This window comes from Salmo salar, chromosome 15 (genome assembly GCF_965601325.2).
Source record: "Salmo salar chromosome 15, fSalSal1, whole genome shotgun sequence".
Lineage (NCBI taxonomy): Eukaryota > Metazoa > Chordata > Actinopteri > Salmoniformes > Salmonidae > Salmo > Salmo salar.
Window position 1 is genome coordinate 30783706 of NC_138305.1, and position 25974 is coordinate 30809679.

At 40.9% G+C, this 25974-nt stretch overlaps 1 protein-coding gene across 3 annotated transcripts; it reads left to right on the forward strand.

Moving 5' to 3' along the window:
* The first annotated feature begins 789 nt into the window (after positions 1–789).
* LOC106571143 (uncharacterized) lies at positions 790–24295 on the forward strand. 3 transcript variants are annotated; one of them, XM_082961657.1, is made up of 6 exons: positions 790–987; positions 12150–12339; positions 12407–12442; positions 13465–13521; positions 14890–14937; positions 17867–24295. In XM_082961657.1, the coding sequence occupies exon 6, from the start codon at positions 19669–19671 to the stop codon at positions 20272–20274; it is 606 nt and encodes a 201-aa protein (XP_082817783.1). In that variant the 5' UTR covers positions 790–987; positions 12150–12339; positions 12407–12442; positions 13465–13521; positions 14890–14937; positions 17867–19668; the 3' UTR covers positions 20275–24295. The 3 variants fall into 3 exon arrangements, 2 of the variants coding, with proteins under 2 accessions (XP_082817783.1, XP_082817782.1); XR_014380599.1 differs by having other exon boundaries at positions 797–1190; positions 23075–24295; XM_082961656.1 differs by having other exon boundaries at positions 797–1190.
* Positions 24296–25974: the final 1679 nt, after the last annotated feature.

Sequence of the window (25974 nt, forward strand, 5' to 3'; positions counted from 1 at the left end):
AAAAGCCAGACTACAGTTTGCAACTGCACATGGGGACAAAGATAATACTTTTTGGAGAAATAACCTCTGGTCTGATGAAACAAAAATAGAACTGTTTGGCCATAATGACCATCGTTATGTTTGGAGGAAAAAGGGGGAAACTTGCAAGCTGAAGAACACCATCCCAACCGTGAAGTATGGGGGTGGTAGCATCATGTTGTGGGTGCTTTGCTGCAGGAGGGACTGGTGCACTTCACAAAATAGATGGCATCATGAGGTAGGAAAATGATGTGTATATATTGAAGCAACATCTCAAGACATCAGTCAGGAAGTTAAAGCTTGGTCGCAAATGGGTCTTCCAAATGGACAATGACCCCAAGCATACTTCCAAAGTTGTGGCAAAGTGGCTTAAGGACAACAAAGTCAAGGTCTTGGCATTGCCATCACAAAGCCCTGACCTCAATCCTATAGAAAATTTGTGGGCAGAACTGAAAAAGCGTGTGCGAGCAAGGAGGCCTACAAACCTGACTCAGTTACACTAGCTCTGTCAGGAGTAATGAGTCACTGTTGAAGTGTATAATTGTAATACATACATGCAGACACTGCATCATTCAAATAGTGGAATTTGATACTCCTGGTATTGGATATGATTGAAAAATTATCTCAAAGACATTCATTACTGAACTGCACCATTATTTGTCAAGGTAGAGTACATGGTTCTTAGCCTCGTTTCTCACCGTTTTCAGGAAATGAATGGGAAACGCTGCTTCACTCCGTGACACAGCTTGTTTGTTCAACACTGACGTTTAAACAGGCACTTCCGCTCATCCTCTCGTAGAAACCGCTGAGGGGTTTTTCAACCTGTACTCAGTGATAGACGCGGAAAAGTTTGAGCACTGTTTCTCTAGTTACTTAATATGTTTGTACATATGGATGTCAACAAGCCTTTAATATTAATACTCTGCCTATTGTATTATGTAGCCACGTGTGTTTTGGGCAACCCTGACGGTAAGATTTTTATGTCCTTCCTTGATCTCTTTACAGGAATTTTACGGAGTAAGTTAGCCTCGGTCCCGACCCCGACGCGTGTGCTTGCTTTAATAAACTGACAGATACATTGGATTATGATGAAATCATCACCATATTCAACTAAAAGCTTCGCTGTCTGCACCTTGTGATGTAAGTCATGCCTTATGATACGTCTACTAAAGGTAAGGTACCATTTTATAGTACTACTGCTTGCCGTGGAATAAATTGTAACATCAAATATAGGCTTGTTTGCCCATCGAGATTAAAGTGCGTCTGAAGATGAGTTTTATGTTGTTGGCAACTGGTCTAAAGTTACTGTCTTGTTTTAATATGCTGGGATAGGTAATTATCTGTGTATGTAATGAGTTTGCTCCAAGTACTATGCACTAGTATAAAACGATTGACTGAAGAAATAATATACGGTGCACGTCACAAAATAAATTAAATAAATAAGTAGAAATAATGCCTATCCACATTTTTCTAGGCCTATCCCCCCAAAAAATCTGGCTATGCCCTTGGGATACATATTGTCTTGTAGAGAGAACGTTTCTACCTGACTCAGCTAAAGTGGGGAGGGAAATACTCAATGCGGGCTCTACTTACAAAATATGGTTCGTTTTTGTCTATTACAGCATGGCACTTTCAAAAGTTAGGCCCACCTTTCCACCTCAGACAGAGTAGGTCTACCTACGCAGTTCAATTTAAGCTTTAACTGCTGGCTACACTTCTTCCATGGTTAAACGCAACGACAGAAGGTCACAAGTGTTTCCCTAAAAGCTGTCCTGGGTTTAACCTCTAACCCCACTCCCATCCCCTTAATGTGGCTCAGCCTGGTCTCGTAGACTAGACGTAACATAGTAAATGTAAATCCGGGACACTCAAATTATTATGATACTGTGCATTCGGAAAGTATTCAGACCCCTTCCCCTTTTCCACATGTTGTTACGTTACAGCCTTAATCTAAAATTGATGAAGAAAATTGTGTTTTTAATCCATCTACAATACAATACCCCATAATGACAAAGCGAAAATAGATTTTTTTTTAACATTTTTGCTAATTAATTAAATATTAAAAACAGAAATACCTTATTTACATAAGTATTCAGACCCTTTGCTATGAGACTCGAAATTGAGCTCAGGTGGATCCTGTTTCCATTGATCATCCTTGAGATGTATCTACAACTAGATTGGAGTCCACCTGTGGTCAATTCAATTGATTGGACATGATTTGGAAAGGCACACACACCTGTGTATATAAGGTCCCACTGTTGACAGTGCATGTCAGAGCAAAAACCAAGCCATGAGGTCGAAGGAATTGTCTGTAGAGCTACGAGACAAGATTGTGTCGAGGCATAGATCTGGGGAAGGGTGCCAAAACATTTCTGCAGCATTGAAGGTCCCCAAGAACACAGTGGCCTCCATTCTTGTACTCATTCTTAAATGGAAGAAGGTTGGAACCACCAAGACTCTTCCTATAGCTGGCCAAACTGAGCAATCGGGGGAGAAGGGCCTTGGTCAGGGAGTTGACCAAGAACCAGATGGTCACTCAGAGAGCTCCAGAATTCCTCTGTGGAGATGGGAGAACTTTCCAGAAAGACAACCATCTATGCAGCACTCCACCAATCAGGCCTTTATGGCAGTGGCCAGACAGAAGCCACTCCTCAGTAAAATGTCAGCTTGGAGTTTGCCAAAAGGCACCTAAAGGACTCTCCGGCCATGAGAAACAAGATTCTCTGGTCTGATGAAACCACGATTGAACTCTTTGGCCTGAATGCCAAGCGTCACGTCTGGAGGAAACCTGGCACCATCCCTACGGTGAAGCATGGTGGTGGCAGCATCATGCTGTGGGGACTGGGAGACTAGTCAGGATCAAGGGAAAGATGAACGGAGCAAAGTACAGAGAGTTCCTTGATGTAAACCTGCTCCAGAGTGCTCAGGACCTCAGACTGGGGTGAAGGTTCACCGTCCAACAGAACAACGACTCTAAGCACACAGCCAAGATAATGCAGGAGTGGCTTTGGGACAAATCTCTGAATGTCCTTGAGTGGTCCAGAAAGAGCCCTGTAACATGATCAAACATCTCTGGAGAGACCTGAAAATACCTGTGCAGCAACGCTCCCCATCCAACCTGACAGAGCTTGAGAGGATCTGCAGAGAAGAATTTGAGAAATACAGGTGTGCCAAGTAGAGATGCACAATATATCGGTGAACATATCTGAATCGGACGATATTAGCTAAAACTGCCAACATCGGTATCGGCCGATGTCTAGTTTAACACCCGATTTGCAAAACCAATGTCAAAGCTGACGTGCACACCTATATAACGAAGGTACATGACGTAATGATGCCACGTAAAATTGAGCAATATGTGCAACACAGCATTCCTAAACTAGCCCACAATGTCTGCTGTGTGGATCGAGCAGTCAACAAGTCAAGCAGTCATTTGAAAGAGTAACACAATTTCAGCGAGACGAAATCCATTAAAGCCAAGATAATGGAATTATCAACGTTTCTCTGTCGTGGGTGATTTTGACTTTCACCGACTAGTCGAGCACCGGTTAACATTTTTCAGATGTTGCCCTACCGGTGTTACACAGCAATAGCGTCACTGCTATTAGCTTCACGACATACATACTATGAAACGCCGTTTGGGATTTTGCGTGTCAAAAAGATACAGTAGCATTGTCAAAGCTGTACAAAAAAGTCAGCAAACAAGCAAACACCGGCCACGAACAACGTATTTACAATACCGCATTGATAATAAAGCATCATTTGTTCGACCGCAACTTCTGGGGTAGCTAGCTTTAGCTTGGTACCTAGCTAGCACCAATACAACCAGCCGGAAAACAATGACCAGTAAATACTGCAGTCATTTTCTTTATTCTTAGCAATGATTTAGGAATCCTCGTGAGTAAGTATTAGCTAGGTTGCCACTTGTTGTTCGCCTATTGAAATTTAATTTCAGTTCATGAAAAGCAATAGCTAGCCAGCTACTTAACCCTGTTGCCCAAAGCTAATGTTATAAGCAGCCAGCTAGCTTCATCTGACTAGTGAGGCTCGACCTCACTGGGTTATGTGTTGTGAAGCTAGCCACAATAAGGATTAGGCACAATAGTGGAATTTGCGGTTTGCCTTCAAAATAAAAGTATGTCATTGACAGTGATGCAAATGAATACAAATAGTAGAATTATGCCATACTTTTATTTGAAGGCTAACAGCAAAGTCCACTATTGTGGCTAATCCTTATTGTGGTTAGCTTCACAAGATGGGTCCGTCCACCATTAATCAATTAAGAACTGTCTTATAAATTAGGGTTATTTTAGATGACACCTAGCTATATAGTTACCTAGTTAACTATAGCTACTGAAACAAATCATGTCATCTTGCTATGTTTTTGGGGAAGAACATTGTTTGCATCCATGATAGCTAGCTTTTTTTAATGACCAGCACTGTAGGTGCGCGAGACAACTTTAACAGCATCATAGCATACGTATCGATGAATCATTGTGACATATGAAATACGAGTGATAGTGTAATCAATGTGTAATAAGTAAAAAAAATTATGAACGCGTTCAATTATTATGTGATGTGCAGTCATATTCAGGTCCTGATTGGTCAACAAGCTTATCTGACACGTCAGATAGTGTTAAATAGTATATTTTTTGACACGCAAAGACCCAAACGGTGTTCCATAGAAATCCTGGTTGAGAATGAAACTATTGAACAAATGAACAACGAAACAGCACAGCAAGTGAGTGAATGAAATAGGTTTTGATTATGTTTTACTGGTAATGGGGAAAATAACTTTTTGGTCAGTGTGGTGTGCGGGTGTGTGTAACCTTTATTTAACTAGGCAAGTCAGTTAAGAACAAATTCTTATTTACAATGACGATCTACCCCGGCCAAACCTGGATGACGCTGGGCCAATTGTGCGCCGCCCTATGGGACTCCCAATCACGGCCGGATGTGATGCGGCCTGGATTCGAACCAGGGAATGTAGTGACGCCTCTTGCACTGAGGTGCAGTGCCTTAGACCTCTGCGTCCATGTGTGTGTGTGTTAAATATTTAACTGTACTAGAATACTTAAAAGTCCGCTAAAATTATATCGGTTATCGGTATGTCGGTATAGGCCAAATATGTCATATCGGTGCATCATTAGTGCCAAGCTTATAGCATCATACCCAAGAAGACTCGCGGCTGTAATTGCTGCCAAAGGTGCTTCAACAAAGTACTGAGTAAAGGGTCTGAATACTTATGTAATGCACACACATTGGGTATGGTTACATAAGACAGATGTTTACTTACAAGGAAAGGTTCACCCATTTTGAATGTTTTTGTTTATCTCTGAGTGATGTTTTATAGATTTCCTTGGTCATTTAATATTTTCATGTGTATCTGAGTTATTGGCGTTCAAGTAGGCAGAAATCCGTCCGGTATGACTTAGCACTGTGATAGTACTTTTTAGCTACTTTGCAATTACTTAGCATGTTAGCTAACCCTTCCCCTAATCTTAACCCTTTTAGCTAACCCTTCCCCTAATGAGTGTGTGTGTTGCTATGGGGTAAATATTTTAGGGACAATACAAGATGAATCACAATAATTGTTTGACAAAATAATAATTCCTTGCCAAAAATGTCATTTTTGTAATGCCTGAACGGGTTAAAGTTAACAATCCTTCATATGAACTGCCTACATTATTACACATATTATTTGTTAATAGTGGAAATAAATGAAGATATGCAAGATTTGTTTTTGACATATATACAGTGCATTTGGAAAGTATTCAGACCCCTTGACTTTTTCCACATTTTGTACGTCACAGCCTTATTCTAAAATGGAGTAAATAAATACAAATCCTCATCAATCTACACACAATACCCCATAATGACGAAGCAACATATTTTTTTTTGAAATGTTTGCCAATTTATAAAAAAATCAATCTGATATCACATTTTACATAAGTATTCAGACCCTTTACACAGTACTTGGTTGAAGCACCTTTGGCAGCAATTACAGCCTCGAGTCTTGGGTATGATGCTATAAGCTTGGCACACCTGTATTTCAGGAGTTTCTCCTATTCTTCTCAATCTTTGTGAGGTTGGATGGGGAGCATCACTGCACAGATATTTTCAGGTCTCCAGAGATGTTAGATTGGGTTCAAGCCCTGGCTCTGGCGGATCCACTCAAGGACATTTAGAGACCTGTCCCGAAGCTACTCCTGCATTGTCTTGGCTGTGTGCTTAGGGTCGTTGTCCTGTTGGAAGGTGAACCTTCGCCCCAGTCTGAGGTCCTGAGTGCTCTGGAGCAGGTTATCATCAAGGATCTCTCTGTACTTTGCGCCGTTCATCTTTCCCTTCATCCTGACTAGTCTCCCAGTTCCTGCCGCTGAAAAACTTAACCACAGCATGATGCTGCCACCACCATGCTTCACCGTAGGGATGGTGCCAGGTTTCTTCCAGACGTGACGCTTCGCATTCAGGCCAAAGAGTTCGTTCTTGGTTTCATCAGACCAGAGAATCTTGTTTCTCATGGTCAGAGTCCTTTAGGTGCCTTTTGGCAAACTCCAAGCGGGCTGATATGTATCTTTTTACTGAGTGGCTTCTATCTTGCCACTCTACCATAAAGGCCTGATTGGTGGAGTGCTGCAGAGATGGTTGTCCTTCTGGAAGGTTCTCCTTTATCCATAGAGGGACTCTGGAGTGCTGTCAGATTGATCATCAGGTTCTTGGTCACCTCCCTGACCAAGGCCCTTCACCGATTGCTCAGTTTGGCCGGGCGGCCAGCTCTAGAAAGAGTATTGGTGGTTGGTGGTGTAGCAGGCTCAAGGGTGTGGGGTTTCCACGTCACCAAGTTCAGTAACAAAACATGCACCAGTATCACAAATAGAATGCAAATGGGAAGTTTATTAGGGGTTTTGGTACACTGGGGAAGAGGGGGAAATGCACCAATCACCTCACAGTCCACAAGCTGTTCTCGTTGTCCGTTCCGTTTTCCAGGGGTAATCCTCACACTCGGGTCCTCAGCCAATCCGGTCCGGTACAAACGGGGGATAACCCTACAGTCCAGGTCACAACGGGTAATCACACAGATAATGTTCTCGCTTCTCTCACTCTTCCTACCACTCTTGGTTCTCTCCCACTCTGCCCCTTTGTGCAGGCTGCCTCCTCCTTTATCCACAAGCACTCCCTGGCTTAACGCATCACAGCCTTGTCTCGTTGGGGCAGGAAATCCATATAAGGCTTGGGGGATGGAGCCAGAGGGCTGCAAGATATCTTCCCTCAATAACCACTCCTATCAATTCTCCCTGCTGTCTGCCACAGTGCATATTTCAGTTTTTCATATTTTATACATTTACAAAAATTTCTAAACCTGTTTTTGCTTTGGCATTATGGAGTATTGTGTGTAGATTGATGAGGGAAAAAACAATTGAATACATTTTAGATATAAGATATAAGTCTGTAACGTAACAAAAAGTGAAGGGGTCTGAATACTTTCTGAATGCACTGTATCTATTTATTATGGCCATCGGAATGTTAGCTATTAAAATCAGATCCAACAATAATATGAAGGGGCTAGAAATCCAGGGCTTATAAACAGAGGTCATTGTACGCTGACCTCCACAGCCTCATAGAGGATCCAGATCATTTTTCTAACCTCTGGATTACAACCAAATGATGATAATTATACTATTGACGTGTTGGATCACTAAAAAATTAAACTTTTACATTACCGTATACATTACCAATAAAATGGTCTGACGGTGAAGTGGATATACTCTGTATTCATATCCCGAAAGAAATCATCTCACTACAATACATTTTAATAGAAAGTTAGCAAAAATAAATAAGATCTTGCATGGAAAGAAGAATACCTGTTATACTTAAATCTGAACTGGTTCTCTAGCAGATTAGTAAGAATGTCTCACCCTACGTTCAAGAATGGCCTTTTTCCCTTTATTCAGCTTACAACCTCTTACATTTGGTTATTTGAAAATGAAATAATCTCCAAAATATCGCTATTTTTAAAACAAACCATAGAAAGTTGGTTGCAATTTTAGTTTAATCTACCAGAAAAGACAAAACAAATATTATGGTTGAACTCAAATATAGTAATTGATAAAAAACAAATATTTTGGGATTTTCTTTTTAAAAACGGTATAATCTTTGTAAAATATATGATAAATAGGACTGGTGGAGTGTAGCTAACAAAAATATATGGAAATATCTGCTCTGCTCAAAATTACAACCAAGTAATTGTAGCATTACCGCAAAAATGGAAGAGGCAAGTGGAAGGGGGAGAGAGTAAGGAGCTTGTCTGTTGGTCCTGAATTAAAGAACAAAATTGACAGCTGTGCCATATAGTTTGCAATATAGTTGGGAAGAGATTTTCAATGTCACATGGATTATGAACTGATACACAAAACAACGTTGGATTTAAATTATTATACAAAATTTTTGCAACCAACAGAATGTTTTATATGTGGGGTATACAGCCATCCCAGCTCTGCAGATTGTGCTGCGAAGAGACAGAATCATTTGATGATTTGTTTTGGTTCTGTCCATATGTACAGTTCAAGTCGGAAGTTTACTTACACTTAGGTTGGAGTCATTAAAACTTGTTTTTCAACCACTCCCCAAATTTCTTGTTAACAAACTATAGTTTTGGCAAGTCGGTTAGGACATCTACTTTGTGTATGACACAAGTAATTTTTCCAACAATTGTTTACAGACAGATTATTTCACTTGTAATTCACTGTATCACAATTCCAATGGGTCAGAAGTTTACATACACTAAGTTGACTGTGCCTTTAAACAGCTTGGAAAATTCTTGAAAATGATGTCATGGCTTTAGAAGCTTCTGATAGGCTAATTGACATCATTTGAGTCAATTGGAGGTGTACTTCAAGGCCTATCTTCAAACTCAGTGCCTCTTTGCTTGACATCATGGGAAAGTCAAAAGAAATCAGCCAAGACCTCAGAAAACAAATTGTAGACCTCCACAAGTCTGGTTCATCCTTGGGAGCAATTTACAAACGCCTGAAGGTCCCACATTCATCTTTACAAACAATAGTACGCAAGTATGAACACCATGGGACCACGCAGCCGTCATACCGCTCAGGAAGGAGAAGTGTTCTGTCTTCTAGAGATGAACGTACTTTGGTACGAAAAGTGCAAATCAATCCCAGAACAACAGCAAAGGACCTTGTGAAGATGCTGGAGGTAACAGGTACAAAAGTATTTATATCCACAGTAAAATGAGTCCTATGTCGACATAACCTGAAAGGCTGCTCAGCAAGGAATCCCAAACCACCATATAAAAGCCAGACTACGGTTTGCAACTGCACATGGGGACAAAGATCGTACTTTATGGAGAAAAAGGGGGAGGCTTGCAAGCCGAAGAACACCATCCCAACCGTGAAGCATGGGGGTGGCAGCATCATGTTGTGGGGGTGCTTTGCAGGAGGGACTGGTGCACTTCACAAAATAGATGGCATCATGAGGAATGAAAATTATGTGGATATATTGAAGCAACATCTCAAGACATCAGTCAGGAAGTTAAAGCTTGGTCGCAAATGGGTCTTCCAAATGGACAATGACCCCAAGCATACTTCCAAAGTTGTGGCAAAATGGCTTAAGGACAACAAAGTCAAGGTATTGGAGTGGCCATCACAAAGCCCTGACCTCAATCCCATAGAAAATTTGTGGGCAGAAATGAAAAAGCGTGTGCCAGCAAGGAGGCCTACAAATCTGACTCAGTTACACCAGCTCTGTCAGGAGGAATGGGCCAAAATTCACCCAACTTATTGTGGGAAGCAATTGGAAGGCTACTCAAGTTAAACGATTCAAAGGCAATGCTACCAAATACTAATTAAGCGTATGTAAAGTTCTGACCCACTGGGAATGTGATGAAACGAGTTTTAATGACTCCAACCTAAGTGTATGGAATTTCCGACTTCAACTGTATATGGTTGTATGATCTCTGTAGTAATTTGTATCTGGACAGAGGGAACTCTGAATTACTATAGGCAAAGAGGTTTTATTGTCTTCTCAGGAAATCTGTATTTTTCTTTACATTGTTCTCATCCCCCACACAAGCCCTTAGATGCCGTGACACCCTGTGGAGATTGGGCCTTGGAGGTCAGGTTACACTGTAAACTTGGTATCGTTTAACTGGTCGTTGGTTTTGGGTGGAGAAGGTTATACCTTCAGATGTTACAAATGTAAAAAAATACCCTTGTTCTCTTATCCTCTAGCTTTATGTCTTGTATGTGAATCCATTCATTTAACAAAGTTATTATATAATACCTCCTTTGATATTCGCTTCTCATGACCATTCCTTGATCTTAGCCAGCTAAACTCAATACTTGATAGCACGTGGCTAAACCATTTTTTATTTTTGTACCCTTATTTTACCAGGTAAGTTGACTGAGAACACGTTATCATTTACAGCAACGACCTGGGGAATAATTACAGGGGAGAGGAGGGCGATGAATGAGTCAATTGTACGCTAGGGATGATTAGGTGACCGTGACGGTATGAGCGCCTGATTGGGAATTTTTGTATTTTGCATATTGCTAATTATCTTTGAGGTCAGATAAACATTTTAATAGTCTAATAATTGCTTAGTCTTTATTGTGAGTCGCATGTGAGGTATTTATGGTATCATACTGTATGTATCAAGGAATGGTCATGAGAAGCAAATATCAAAGCAAGTATTATATAATGACTTTGTAAAATGAATGGATTCACATACAAGACATAAAGCTTGAGTTTCAAAGAATTAACAAGCATTACAAGACATCATTCTAAGCATATACATGGCTTGGGTGACTGAAGTCTTTGGCAATTTTTCGGGCTTTCCTCTGTAGTGCTTTGTGGTCGAGGGCGGTGCGTTTACCATACCAAGCAGTGATGCAGCCAGTCAAGATGCTCTCGATGGCGCAACTGTAGAACTTTTTGAGGATCTGAGGGCCCATGCCAAATCTTTTCAGCCTTCTGCGTGGGAAGAGGTGTTGTCGAGCGGGTGTGTGTATTGTAACGGTTTTGACTTGAGGTTATCGTTTATAGGGGTGCCAGGTAGGTTGTGCTTACCAGAGAAAATATTGGTTTCTCCTTTTGGTTTGTGAGGGAATGAGTCCCTTCTGGTCCGTCAAGTCTACACCAATACAAAGGACTTATGTAAAAGTCAGGATGGAAATACACTTTTCATAAACCCTTAAAACATTGGAAAGAACTTCAAAAACAACTGTATTATTTTGCATGTGTTGTATTACCAACATAAATGATCACACACACATAACAATATAACAAATAATGAGCTCTGGTTCCTCCAGAAATGTCCTGTACCTCGGGCCTAAAAAGAGTCCAACCCGGTAAAGAAGTTCAGGGAACTCAAGTGACCTTAGTCACGCAATGTTTGTCCGTTCATACAAGTGTAGCGTAAACCCAGTATCAATCATACAATCAAAATAAGAAATATTTTACCACACAACTATAAAGCTTATCAAATCTTAATACGTCCTCACTTACAACATAAATCATCACGGTATACATCACACCAAAACAAATGAAATACTGTATACAAAAAGGTTGTAGTCAGTCAGACAAGCCAATCCGCCGACAGATCTCCAGCAGAGAAAAGGCCACAAAGAACAATAGAGAGGTGTAGTCCATGAACGCAAAGAGTGGATCCGATCCTGGGTAAACTTGCTATTAGGCTACAAAGCACACTTTTAAATGCAACAAAACAAACGGAAGAGAGAAGCTTCAGAACTGAGGGTTGACCACATCCTCATTCACGTCTCCATCACAACCCCACTTTTGCGCAGCTAATGCTGGCTATTTAATTGGGAATTAAAGGGAACGCGCCCTATTGGAAGGAGAAGTCCGAGACGGTTCAAAAAAATTCAGGGCCGTCACAGTATGGACAATGTTAAGTCCTTAGTGATGTCGACACCAAGGAACTTGAAGCTCTCGACACGCTCCACTACAGCCCCGTTGATGTGGATGAGGCGTGCTCTCCACTCTTCCTCCTGAAGTCCATGATCAGCTCCTATTCAGACAGACTCAATCATGGTACATACCTGTCTCAAACTGACACAATGGTCAATCGTCTGTGTCTCTCTGTCTCTCTCTTACAGCAGCTTGCAGATACAGGACAACCAGGGTTTCCAATAGAGGAGGTGAAATGGTGTCTTGTTTTGAGCCAAGAGGAAGTGTGCGGGACAGGACTGAAAAGCTCGGAGGGCTGCTGTGTTTACATTAAAGACGACCAGGCGTGGTTGAAGTGGGACGAGAAAACAACATTGAGATGTGACGGCACGCATTATGGTGAGGACTAATTAGTCTATGTGTGTTGTGTGAAAAAATATTAATTCAAATCTATTTTTTGTTTCAGGGAACAGCGATGGTGAATGTGCCAGCAATCAATCCAGTGAGTAAAAGATAATAGGCTCCTCAACATAATAGACTACTTACACTGACTAGACAGTTCTATGCCTAAGTTCAGTTTTTCATTTTATTACAACGCTCAATGTCTTCCTATGCATCATCAGCACTTCATCAGTTACATTTTATTTCTCCCAACTTCCCTTTCTCTCTTTTTCTTCAGGAGTGATTATACTCTCCTTTCTCTTTCCCGCCTGTCCATCTCCTCTTTCCCCCCTGTCCATCTCCTCTTTCCCCCCTGTCCATCTCCTCTTTCCCCCCTGTCCATCTCCTCTTTCCCCCCTGTCCATCTCCTCTTTCCCCCCTGTCCATCTCCTCTTTCCCCCCCTGTCCATCTCCTCTTTCCCCCCTGTCCATCTCCTCTTTCCCCCCTGTCCATCTCCTCTTTCCCCCCTGTCCATCTCCTCTTTCCCCCCTGTCCATCTCCTCTTTCCCCCCTGTCCATCTCCTCTTTCCCCCTGTCCATCTCCTCTTTCCCCCCTGTCCATCTCCTCTTTCCCCCCTGTCCATCTCCTCTTTCCCCCCTGTCCATCTCCTCTTTCCCCCCTGTCCATCTCCTCTTTCCCCCCTGTCCATCTCCTCTTTCCCCCCCTGTCCATCTCCTCTTTCCCCCCTGTCCATCTCCTCTTTCCCCCCCTGTCCATCTCCTCTTTCCCCCCCTGTCCATCTCCTCTTTCCCCCCTGTCCATCTCCTCTTCCCCCCCCTGTCCATCTCCTCTTTCACCCCGTTCATCTCCTCTTTCACCCCGTCCATCTCCTCTTTCACCCCGTCCATCTCCTCTTTCCCCCCCTGTCCATCTCCTCTTTCACCCCGTCCATCTCCTCTTTCCCCCCCTGTCCATCTCCTCTTTCCCCCCCTGTCCATCTCCTCTTTCCCCGCCTGTCCATCTCCTCTTTCCCGCCCGTCCATCTCCTCTTTCCCCCCTGTCCATCTCCTCATTGCTATCTACAACAGTATGGCATAAGTATGACACAAAACACCACAGAACCTTTGTTTTTCTCTGTCAGGCCTTGACTGTGATGGAGAGATTTCTGCCAACACGACACCTGGTACAGACACACCTGGTACAAACCTCTTTCAAACATTATTAGCTATGCGTCTTATATGTGTCCATTTGTCATAACCTAACATAACGGTTGATAAATACACTATGATAAATACACATGTATAAATGCTTATCACAGGTAAAACAGTAATGGAGGACAGACCCAATAGAACCCCCCCCCCCCCCCCCCCCTTGACTGGGTGACTGCTGTTTGTTAAGTCTTTCTCTCCACAGTGGGAGTGCAGTATCTGTGTTCCTCCCCACATGTCTATGTGCTGCTTCTCCCCAAAACAAATGCCCAAAGCTAGATGAGTGAGAGTCATTCTAATACACGCCCTCCTGCATACTGAGTTATTCTGAAGGTAGTAAGATAGCTGGTCATTTTAGTTAAGTAAATTAGTAGGTTACAAATGAGAATGAATGCTTATAAAGGTTCTAGAAATCATTAGAAATGCTTATTCATTCTAATGCTTGGAAATCTATTGGTAGTATGAAAACTATTGGTAGTATGAAAACTATTGGTAGTATGAAATCTATTGGTAGTATGAAAACTATTGGTAGTATGAAATCTATTGGTAGTATGAAATCTATTGGTAGTATGAAATCTATTGGTAGTATGAAATATGAAAACTATTGGTAGTATGAAATCTATTGGTAGTATGAAAACTATTGGTAGTATGAAATCTATTGGTAGTATGAAATCTATTTATAAATGTGTCAAAGTGCTACCTATCCTAATTTGAGAATAATGAGACTTAGTGGGTTGGTGGTTGGTTGGTTACTTTTTACTGCATGTTTACATTTAAACATGGTCTGCACTAAAAATACCACCTGGTTGATTTTACTGGATTTTTAATTTGGACACGTATTCACAAAGTACCTCAGAGTAAGAGTGCTGATCTATTATCAGTTTAGCCTTTAAGATCAAAATGAACACAATTACATTAAAGCAGCACTCACTCTGTGAATGAGCCCTGTTTCAGGTCATGACACCATGGTTTTGTTTACTTGTATGAGAATTAAGCAATAAGGCCCGAAGGGGGTGTGGTATATGGCCAATATACCACACGTAAAGGCTGTTCTTATGCGCGACGCAACACAGAGTGCCTGGACACAGCCCTTAGCTGTGGTATATTGGCCATATATCATAAAAACCTGAGGTGCCGTATTGCTATTATAAACTGGTTACTGTTGTAATTAGAGCAGTAAAAATACATGTTTTGTCATACCGTGGTATACGGTCTGATATACCACGGCTGTCAGCCAATCAACATTCAGGGCTCGAACTACACTGGCTTTTCCTCTTTTAATTCTACAGACAAAATATAACATCTGAGTTGAATTTGTTATTTTACAATTGATTTCACTGTAACGTTGACTCTCACAGGACAGCAGAACACTACTCAGAACGGGACACCCCCTGCCAGCCCAAGAGGTACGTTTTTTGGCAAAATAGCCAGACACACTTGCGTTTGTTGTTGGATATTTTTGTGCAGTAGATGCCGTGTGCCTCGTAGAGAAATTAATGGTGATTCAAAGACCATGGAGGCACTTATTGGGACATTTCACTCATAAATGAACATTTTGTCAGATGTTTTCAGAGCTTGAAACTAGAGTAATGTAAAGATCAGGGATGCAAACTAGTCACCTTTCGGTAGGGTGACCAGACGTCCCCGTTGTCCGGGGACAGTCCTCGTTTTTGGTGGCCTGTCCCCGGCTGGAGCTGTCCCCGGAAATGTCCCCTTTTTTAACTGCGTTAAAAACAGACCCAAAGTAAAATATTTTACTTGGCAAGAAGGCTCGGGCAGCAGAGTCTACCGGTTGACGTCTCAATCGCGTTGTGCTTGTTTAGGCCAACAGAGGGGGCTGCTCGCTATAGCAGCTTCATTCACTCTTCTTCTACTAACTACTTGCTCACGATAGTTTTAGAGAAAACTGATGTGGGAAAGCTCAGCCAGAAGCTAGTAAGTGTCAAAGTTAATACACAACATCACCACAAGCGTCTTTTCAAGCCAGCTAAGTTACAATCGTTTGAGATACTAGCTAGTGATGTTCTAATGTCACAATTTAATATATAGATGGATGATCTGCTCTATAAGGTTTTAAATAGGTTATGCTAGCTAACGTTAGCTATGTAGACTAAGTTAGTTAAAACCTCTCTAGGGTATGTGGGACGAAATCGTCCCACCTACTCAACAGCCAGTGGAATCCCGTGGCGCGATATTCAAATACCTTAGAAATGCTATTACTTCAATTTCTCAAACATATGACTATTTTACACCATTTTAAAGACAAGACTCTCGTTAATCTAACCACACTGTCCGATTTCAAAAAGGCTTTACAACGAAAGCAAAACATTAGATTATGTCAGCAGAGTACCCAGCCAGAAATAATCAGACACCCATTTTTCAAGCTAGCATATAATGTCACATAAACCCAAACCACAGCTAAATGCAGCACTAACCTTTGATGATCTTCATCAGATGACACTCCTAGGACATTATGTTATACAATACATGCATATTTTGTTCAATCAAGTTCATATTTACATCAAAAACCAGTTTTTTACATTAGCATGTGACGTTCAGAACTAGCATACTCCCCGCAAACTTCCGGTGAATTTACTAAATTACTCACGATAAACGTTCACAAAAAACATAATTATTTTAAGAATTATAGATACAGCACTCCTTTAAGCAATCGCTATGTCCGATTTTAAAATAGCTTTTCGGCAAAAGCACATTTTGCAATATTCTGAGTAGATAGCTCGCCATCACGGGCTAGCTATTTTGACACCCACCAAGTTTGGCCCTCACCAAACTCAGATTTACTATAAGAAAAATTGGATTACCTTTGCTGTTCTTCGTCAGAATGCACTCCCAGGACTTCTACTTCAATAACAAATGTTGGTTTGGTTCAAAATAATCCATAGTTATGTTCAAATATCCTCTGTTTTGTTCGTGCGTTCAAGACACTATCCGAAGGGTGGCGAAGGGTGACGGGCCCGACGCGTTTCGTGACAAAAAAATTCTAAATATTCCATTACCGTACTTCGAAGCATGTCAACCTCTGTTTAAAATCAATTTTTATGCGATTTTTCTCGTAAAAAAGCGATAACATTCCGACCGGGAAACCCTGTTTTCGTTCAAAGACGAAAAAATAAAAACATGGTGTCGGCTCGTGCACGCGCCCCCAGTCTCATTGTTCTCTGATCGACCACTATCCAAATGCGCTACTGTTTTTCAGCCATGGCCTGCAAAGGCATCATTCAACGTTTTGCCGCCTTCTGAGAGCCTATGGGAGCCGTAGGAAGTGTCACACAGCAGAGAGCCTCAGTTTTCAATAAAGAGAGTGTAGAAGGCCAAGAAATGGTCAGAGAGGGCACTTCCTGTAAGGAATCTTCTCAGGTTTTTGCCTGCCATATGAGTTCTGTTATACTCACAGACACCATTCAAACAGTTTTAGAAACTTTAGGGTGTTTTCTATCCAAATCAAACAATTATATGCATATTCTAGTTTCTGGGCAGTAGTAAGAACCAGATTAAATCGGGTACGTTTTTTTATCCGGCCGTGCAAATACTGCCCCCTACCCTAGAGAGGCTAGCTAGGTTAGCTAGCTACTGTTATGGTAGCTAGGTTAAAAAACTTTCACATGTAAACATGCAGTGGATGGGCTATTTTGAAAATATGATTATATTAAATGAATGCACAATTAATTATGATAATACTTTTGTAAATTACAATTTTAATGGTTTGGCATTATAATAAGTAGTGTGAAAATATAATTAGAAATGTTCATGGATAACATTAGCAGTGGATAGGAAGGAGAGGAGGAAGACTGGATGAATGAATGAGATAGAGGAGGGAAGGTTAGGCTTTGATTACAGAGCCCGCCAATTTATTATTCCAAACAATGTTTTTGAGATAAAATACAAAAATTAGGCAAGCAATAGGAATCTGTTAACCGAAGTATTTTATCTAATATTATTAATATTAGATAAAATGTATTAATACAGATTGGAGAGGAAGATTGGAGAGGAAGGAGAAGGAAAAATGAAGGGAGTAAAAAGAGTGAAGCAAGGAGAGTGTAGAAGAGTGAGGTGGAAAGGTGTAGGAAAGGAAGAAAGAGAAGGAAGATGAGTGAAGAAAAGAGGAGAGAGATTGGAGAGAATAAAAAGTTAAGAGTAAGAAGATTGACACAAGGAGAGTGAAGAAGAGCAGACAGAGGATGGTTCTTTCCAAGAAACGGAAAATGCCATTTTAATGGCAACATGATGAGAGAATTTCCGAGAATTTTCCGCTCAGGTCAAGACGATAGAATGGTTCACAGCAACCTTTGTAATTCCTCTTTTTCCAATTGGCAGCGGGGGAAGAACGGCAGTGGTAGAACATCAGCAGACGAAAAAGCATAAAGCCTCTCTGATTGCCCGTGTTGGTGTGCACTCTGTCACCACATTCTTCCAGAAGGTAGCTTTGCATACCACACTATGCGACACAATCATAGTTACTGATCTATGGACTGCACAGCACAACTGACAAGGAAGCTTTATGAGCCATAATTTACATGTGCTCGGACAAAATGTGAAGCCATAGTGAGTAACGTGTTAGCACCATGGGCAACTACTTTGGTAACACAGGACCTAGACCAGGTTGAATTTGTGTCCCTGTCCATTGATGCGTCCAATCATGGACATGTAAAGCTGCTGCCAATAGTAGTCAGATATTGTAAGATATATGATGGCAGCACATCTGTGGAAATAAAACTGCTTGATTTTGTTGAATTGAACGGAGACACAGCAGAGGAAATTGCAGCTGAGGTCCTGGTGGTCATCCAAAAATGTAACCTGGAAAACAAAGTCGTGGCATTCTCTGCCGACAACAAATACCAACTTTGGAGGACTGAATAGGCTGGGGAGGGTCAATGTCCATACCAAAGTTAAAAATGCTCTGCAGCGGGAGGTGATTGGCTTAGGTTGTCCTGCCCACATCATTCATAACACGGCCAGAACAGCTTTGGATATGATGTTGAGTACCTGCTCACAAAGATATTTGGATATGTTCATATTTTCACCATCAGAGTAGAAAGACTGTTAATAAAAGTACAGCATTTTGAAGCACTTTATTGATTACAATATAGAGATTAATAACAGTATAGCATTTCAAAGACTATTGATTCCATTATAATTATTAAAAGCCGTTTTCACCTTGTCACCCCCTGGCATATTTTTATCTTTCTGGCACTTACCCCCATTGGGTCGAGGAACAGAGCCTTACTGCCCCATTGGGTCAAGGAACACAGCCTTACTGCCCCATTGGGTCGAGGAACACAGCCTTACTGCCCCATTGGGTCGAGGAACAGAGCCTTACTGCCCCATTGGGTCGAGGAACAGAGCCCTCTTTTGGGATGGCAGCATAACCTTTCAAGTTTAGACAGACACACACACATTACACACACATATTACATTCACACATATTACACACACATAAATACACACATATGGCACACACATTTTACACACGTGTATGTGTTCACATGTATATTCTGTATTATGTATGTAGTTGTTAGTACTGCCTTAGCAGCTTACTATCACAGTCCAGTGGTTGTGTTCATTGATGATGCCAATAATGTACTTGTACATCATTGGATCAATCTGAAATTTAATAGAGCAAGGATACAGTTGCTTGAGTTCAAAATATGTCAAATATGACAATATGACAATATGACATTATTATTATGAGAATAATCCAACCAACCTTAAGTTTTGATTTCTTGCTCCCCCAAATGTCAGTCATTTCAAAGGTGTCAATGTAGAAAGCTTGCTCGGTTGACTGCCTATTAAAATTTCACCCAGATGGAACATGCCGGAATTGATGGTCTGACAGAAAAAAAGAAAGACAATGAAGGTAAATCTGTTACATGGAAAAACAACAATTTAGATTTTCCTTATAAATACACAGATTACTCACACACATAGTGTTGACATATACTGTATGTACAATACAGTCTTACCTCACTTTCCAGCTCCATATTTGGATCAGTTCTGTGGAGATCCTAATAAAAGATTTTATATGGGCCGATTCTAGACAACAGCACATATACATCTTTTCCTCCCCAAGCCTCTGCAACACCTGGAAAAATATACCTGTAGTGTATTGAGATATATAAATGGATCAACCTGACAAGATTACATACATAACTTTGTTTATATCAGTAGCTGCTGCTGCTGTTGGTGTGGTGGCTGAGGAGGTGGAGGACACTGGTGTGGTGGCTGAGGACGCTGGTGTGGTGGCTGTGGAGGTGGAGGACGCTGGTGTGGTGGAGGACGCTGGTGTGGTGGCTGTGGAGGTGGAGGACACTGGTGTGGTGGCTGAGGACGCTGGTGTGGTGGAGGTGGAGGACGCTGGTGTGGTGGTGGAGGACGCTGGTGTGGTGGAGGTGGAGGACGCTGGTGTGGTGGAGGTGGAGGACGCTGGTGTGGTGGAGGTGGAGGACGCTGGTGTGGTGGAGGTGGAGGACGCTGGTGTGGTGGAGGTGGAGGACGCTGGTGTGGTGGAGGTGGAGGACGCTGGTGTGGTGGAGGTGGAGGACGCTGGTGTGGTGGAGGTGGAGGACGCTGGTGTGGTGGCTGAGGAGGTGGAGGACGCTGGTGTGGAGGCTGTGGAGGTGGAGGACGCTGGTGTGGAGGCTGCACCTGCTGGTGTGGTGGTTCTGGATTTATTATTGTTATTATTATTTTATTGTTACTACTGTACCTACATTCTTAAAAACTAAAACAGAAAAAGTGTTTTTTTTTTTTTTAAATGTAGGAAAAGCCATAAGAGGGAAAAGCAGGATGGATGGGGGATTGAGGGATGGGTAGAGAGAACCGTAGAGGGCTCTGAAAACTATTATTGCTGAAATAACCACTTCCTTTTGTGACTAGTCTAATACTTCCTGTGGCACACATCAGAGGCCATGATAGGTCACCAAAAGTGATTCAGAAGTGTGCCAGGCCTTGCAGTCCCAAAATAGAAGGGGGGGATTTCGGCAGGCAAGAAAATAGTCTTGCCGAAATCCACCCCCCTTCTAATTTCCTTCATTTTGTGGCTAGAGTCAAATACTTTCTGTGGCACACATCAGAGTCAAATACTTTCTATAGAACAAACATCACATCAGGACAGGCAACCGAAATGAATAATTAACGTATGTGTGTTATATTAAACATTGAGGATGGAGTAAAATGTAGGTAAGCATTAAATATATCAGAACAACTGCTAGTCAAATAAGACATGAGAGAGATTAATTTTGGCAAAGAGATGTATTTATAGACTAATACACCTGAAACAAATAGCCAAACTGAAAACTGCAGACATTACTAGTGCCTCCCCTGCGATCAAACCGACATAAAAATCAAATGAAACGCAGCCTAACGTGAACAGAAATCTCAACCAGAAAGCAAGTCGCAGCAATGAAGAATTGAGTGCGTGCGCGTTCAAGCAAGTCACAGCAATGAAGAATTGAGTGCGTACGCGTTTACGCGAAGGGGGGATTCTGGCAGGGGGGATATTTTCGGCACAACACCGTTCCTCAAGTTATAACGCAACGGGTTAGTTGCTTACTGGACCCTGGCAATCTGTGTGAAATGTTAACTAGCTAACGAACTAACTACTATCTGTGAAATGACATTTTTTTCCTCTTAAATATGTGGTTAATTTTCAGAATGTGAGAACTAGGTGAAAGGCTGTCATGGTAACAAGCATTCTATTATAAAGGCTGTCATGGTAACAAGCATTCTATTATAAAGGCTGTCATGGTAACAAGCATTCTATTATAACGGCTGTCATGGTAACAAGCATTCTATTATAAAGGCCGTCATGGTAACAAGCGTTCTATTATAAAGGCCGTCATGGTAACAAGCGTTCTATTATAAAGGCTGTCATGGTAACAAGCATTCTATTATAAAGGCTGTCATGGTAACAAACATTCTATTATAAAGGCTGTCATGGTAACAAGCATTCTATTATAAAGGCTGTCATGGATTGTTAAACAAGTGGATTCAGGGTTAAAGTGTAGCTGGAGCTGGGCCTGGCTTAAGATGGAGAGGTGAAAGGAACACCGCACACTTTCCCTCTCTCATTTTTTCAATACAGTGGATAAAAGGAGTATGCCAGGTGTACTATCTGCCTGAAAGAGATCAATTATGCCAACAAAGGGTATCATGCTCTGCTGGCACATTGTAGAACAGATGTCTACAGGCAGAAAGTGTACAATGTAGTAATGTGTAGCCCAAAGATATTGCTTTTGTTGTGTTGAACGTGACAGTAACACGTCATATTATTAATGAGGGGGGATTATAATTTTTTTTAACTCAGTGAACGTTATTTTTGAACACATAGCCTTGTGCACTTGATCGATGTCTACTATAGTGGCCACTATAATAGAGCAACAATATAATGCCTGTTTGTTTCATTATATTACTACTTTAAGATGTTTTTTTCCCAAGTGCAATATTTATGTGTGTGTGGTCACAAGCATTCTATTATAAAGGCTGTCATGGTAACAAGCATTCTATTAAAAAGGCCGTCACGGTAACAAGCATTCTATTAAAAAGGCCGTCATGGTAACAAGCATTCTATTATAAAGGCTGTCATGGTAACAAGCATTCTATTATAAAGGCTGTCATGGTAACAAGCATTATATTATAAAGGCTGTCATGGTAACAAGCATTATATTATAAAGGCTGTCATGGTAACAAGCATTCTATTATAAAGGCCGTCATGGTAACAAGCATTCTATTATAAAGGCTGTCATGGTAACAAGCATTATATTATAAAGGCTGTCATGGTAACAAACATTCTATTATAAAGGCTGTCATGGTAACAAGCATTCTATTATAAAGGCTGTCATGGCTAACTGCAATATTACTGTATTGTTTTGTTCTCAAGACTTACAGTAAAGTCTAGGCAACAAATAACATTTAGATTGCTTTCTTTACATTTTTTAGCTGTGAGTTAGGTTCACATTAAACACTTTTCATTTTACACACAGAGACTGATCATGTGGATCATATTCTTTGTTGTTTAATTTGTTAAAACCTCCATTTCCCCCTAGCAGGGATTTTGTGCATATTTCAGTGTCACCTTTTTGGGCCCTCAGCAGTTTGCATTCCTGAAAGATGAAGCCACGTACCATGACATGGTTTGTGTAGATCCAGCTATATGCCTCCACCCTAAATGAATGGAAAAGATAATCCCTGTCTTATTTCCTGTTGTCTTGGTTTTATTCGGTGCCTATTTTTTCTATTAATTTGGGGTGGAGGCATATAGCTTGATCTACACAAACAATGTCATGGGATAGCTTGATCTATACAACCGGTTTCGTTGGACGTGGTTTCAGTTTGACATTAGACTACTTTAGAGATATGAAAACATCTGACAGATTTTTATTTGAAAGTGTAATGTCCCTTTAGGTTGTCTACGTTGTTGATATTATTCCATTATTACTTTTTATAGGTTTCACTTCATGGACAGACAAAAAAATGTCTCATGAACTCATTGGTTAACTCATTCTCTTTCTCTTATTCTCCTTTTAGTGAGATGGTTCCTGTTCCTCCCAGTAAGCATTGTAGCTGTGATTTTTTTTTCTATTTTTATTCTTATTAGACCTTTATTTAACCAGGTAGGCCAGTTGCGAACAAGTTCTCATTCTACTGGGATAACTGGGAACGGCATCCTACAAACACAGGAAGAAGTCGGACTCGGTTGTTATGTTTTTTTGTTGTCCTTGATGGCTTTTGTTTTGGCATTGTTTTCTGTTTTCCTTAGATTTTCAAAATGTTTCTCTTTTGTTCATTTTGTTGGTTGTTGGTGCATTGGGGGATGGTGACTGGGGGGGGGGGTCTCAGGGGAACTGTAGGGGGGATCTTGGTGGCCTGGCGGTTTGGAGCGTGGGCCAGTAGCTGATAGCAGTGGTTCCTCCTTTAAAAGTTGTGTCATACTGCGGCACACCTTGCGTGCTGCTGCAGCATTCTGTGGCACGTAATTTCATTTTCAGCCATTTTTTATGTTACTGCAAGTTATTGCTAGTTTGACCACCAGAGGGCAACTTTGAGAAGCATGTGATAGTATTCCGTATTGGCATTACCAGAGAATTTAAAACCTTTTTGTAATAACATAGTATATGGGATTGATTTTAAGAAATGTGGCTTAATTCATTTGATTAATATTATGGTGTTTCTATTCAGAGAAAAACGAAACCCTCAGGGTTTCCGCTGTACAACATGACGGTCAGGAGTAAGCTACAGGATTGGAGGATTCTAAATTGTTTGCCTTCATTCGACAACTTTGTTCCAATATTTCTGTAAATCAGTGATATTTATTCCCATAGTAATTGGTTATGGATCCATAACTAAATCAACATCTGCATTTTGAAAGAGTATTTTTTTCCCCCATTATTTTATAAACGAAATGTGTTTATTTGTTTATTAGTTGTCACGTCCTGACCAGTAAAAGGGGTTATTTGTTATTGTAGTTTGGTCAGGGCATGGCAGGGGGTGTTTGTTTTGTGTTTCGGGGTTTTTGGTGTATGTTCTATGTTTTCTATTTCTATGTGGGTTTTCTAGTTTTTCTATTTCTATGTTAGTTTTGGGAACGACCTCCAATTAGAAGCAGCTGGTTGTCGTTGCTTCTAATTGGAGGCCATATTTAAGTGGGTTTATTTTCTCTTGTGTTTGTGGGTAGTTGTTTTTCGTATAGTCCTTGTGTCCTTACGGAACTGTTGGTATACGTCTAATAAATAAAAGATGAGCACTATACCCGCTGCGCCTTGGTCCACTTTCTACTACGCACCTGACATTGGTCTACTGTGCAGTCTACAATACATACTGTAGTAAACATGGGAAAGTGCCATGTCTATACTACAGAATGCGGGGCACACATATTCACTATTATTCTACAATGTTGAAAATAGTAAAAATAAAGAAAAATCCTGGAATGAGTAGGTGTGTCCAAACTTTAGACTGGTACTTGCTAAATTAATTTGATTAATATTATGGTGTTTCTATTCCATGAAAAATGAAAAACCCTCTGGGTTTCCGTTAGAATGGAACAGAAAGTATGGTCCTGTACAACTTGACGCTCATAAATTCAGTGTTGTCGGATTGTCCGTTTGTAAATTCAGACCGTTTCGCTCTCGGAACGCACACTGGACGTTCGGGCCAAGGAGTAGGGTTGATCTGAGCATTCTGGCCTTACAACGGCACCCAAGCTAACGTTGGCTAGCTACTTCCAGACACAAATGAGACCACTCTGACCATTTTACTCGCCCTAGCAGAGCTAGTACAGATTGAACTTGTATTTATAATATAATATAACATGTATCATAACTATAATGCATGTATTATGTATTTATAACACCTGGATAATGAACTTCTTTCAATAAAGCATTTCACATTCTCCACGGGTTGAAATTAAGTATCTCATTGAAATACTATCCTGTGTCCTCAGATTAATGCAGATGAAGGAAGTTTGATATGCATAGTTTCTTTTCTGTATATATGAATTACAAATCAATCATGTTTCTAGTCTATTGCATAGTTACAATGTGTAATCATTGATGTCCCAGGAGCAGTAAACACTGTTGAAGCGTATAATTGTAATACATACATGGAGAAACATCATTCAAAGAATGGAGTTTATGACTGACAAAGAATGTCTCAGAGATTCATACCTGAACCTCACCTTTATTTGCCAAGGAAGAGTACATGATCAGTGAATATATTCAATGAACAGTCTACAATGTGGGGATCTCATGCGTGGTAATAACAACAGTACATGTATATAGGACTTGCCTCCTTGGAAAAATAAAGTTATTATATTCTACTCTATCCATAGGCTTCATTAATGCCATTCAGACTTGACGTCGATACAACTGTGATAGCTGAGGTTCATAGATAGGTTCTGAACTAATATTCATACCAAACGTTTTAGGGTCCATACACGTGTCGGCTAAATACTGTATCGAGCTACACATCCATAGACATGCAGTTATTTGTATCATCCACTACACAATAAGCAAGTAAATAGTTATCTAGCTATGTTACTTAAGCTGCATTGCAAGGCAAGTTTATACAATTGTACATTCAATTTGCAGTAAATGCTTTAGCTAGCAAGATTATTTACATCCACTGACGACAGCCTGTTTTGCTGGTTTTCTCAGGAGTCCCTAAATCATTAAACAACACGAATTACAAATGACAAATTCATTGTCATATCATAACACTCGCTAGCTAGCTGGCTAATGTTAGCTAGTCAGAAAACTTGCTAAAAAGCGATTTTCGTAAATTAACTTTATGACGAGAAAATATGCGCAAACGGAGCGGCTTCACTGCAGGTAGATTGTATGGGGGGGTTGGATGTTGGTACGCAGACTAGTGAACAACTGTGGCCCCTCCCTCATCAATGCTGCCCATCCCTGACTTACCTGCTGCTGCAT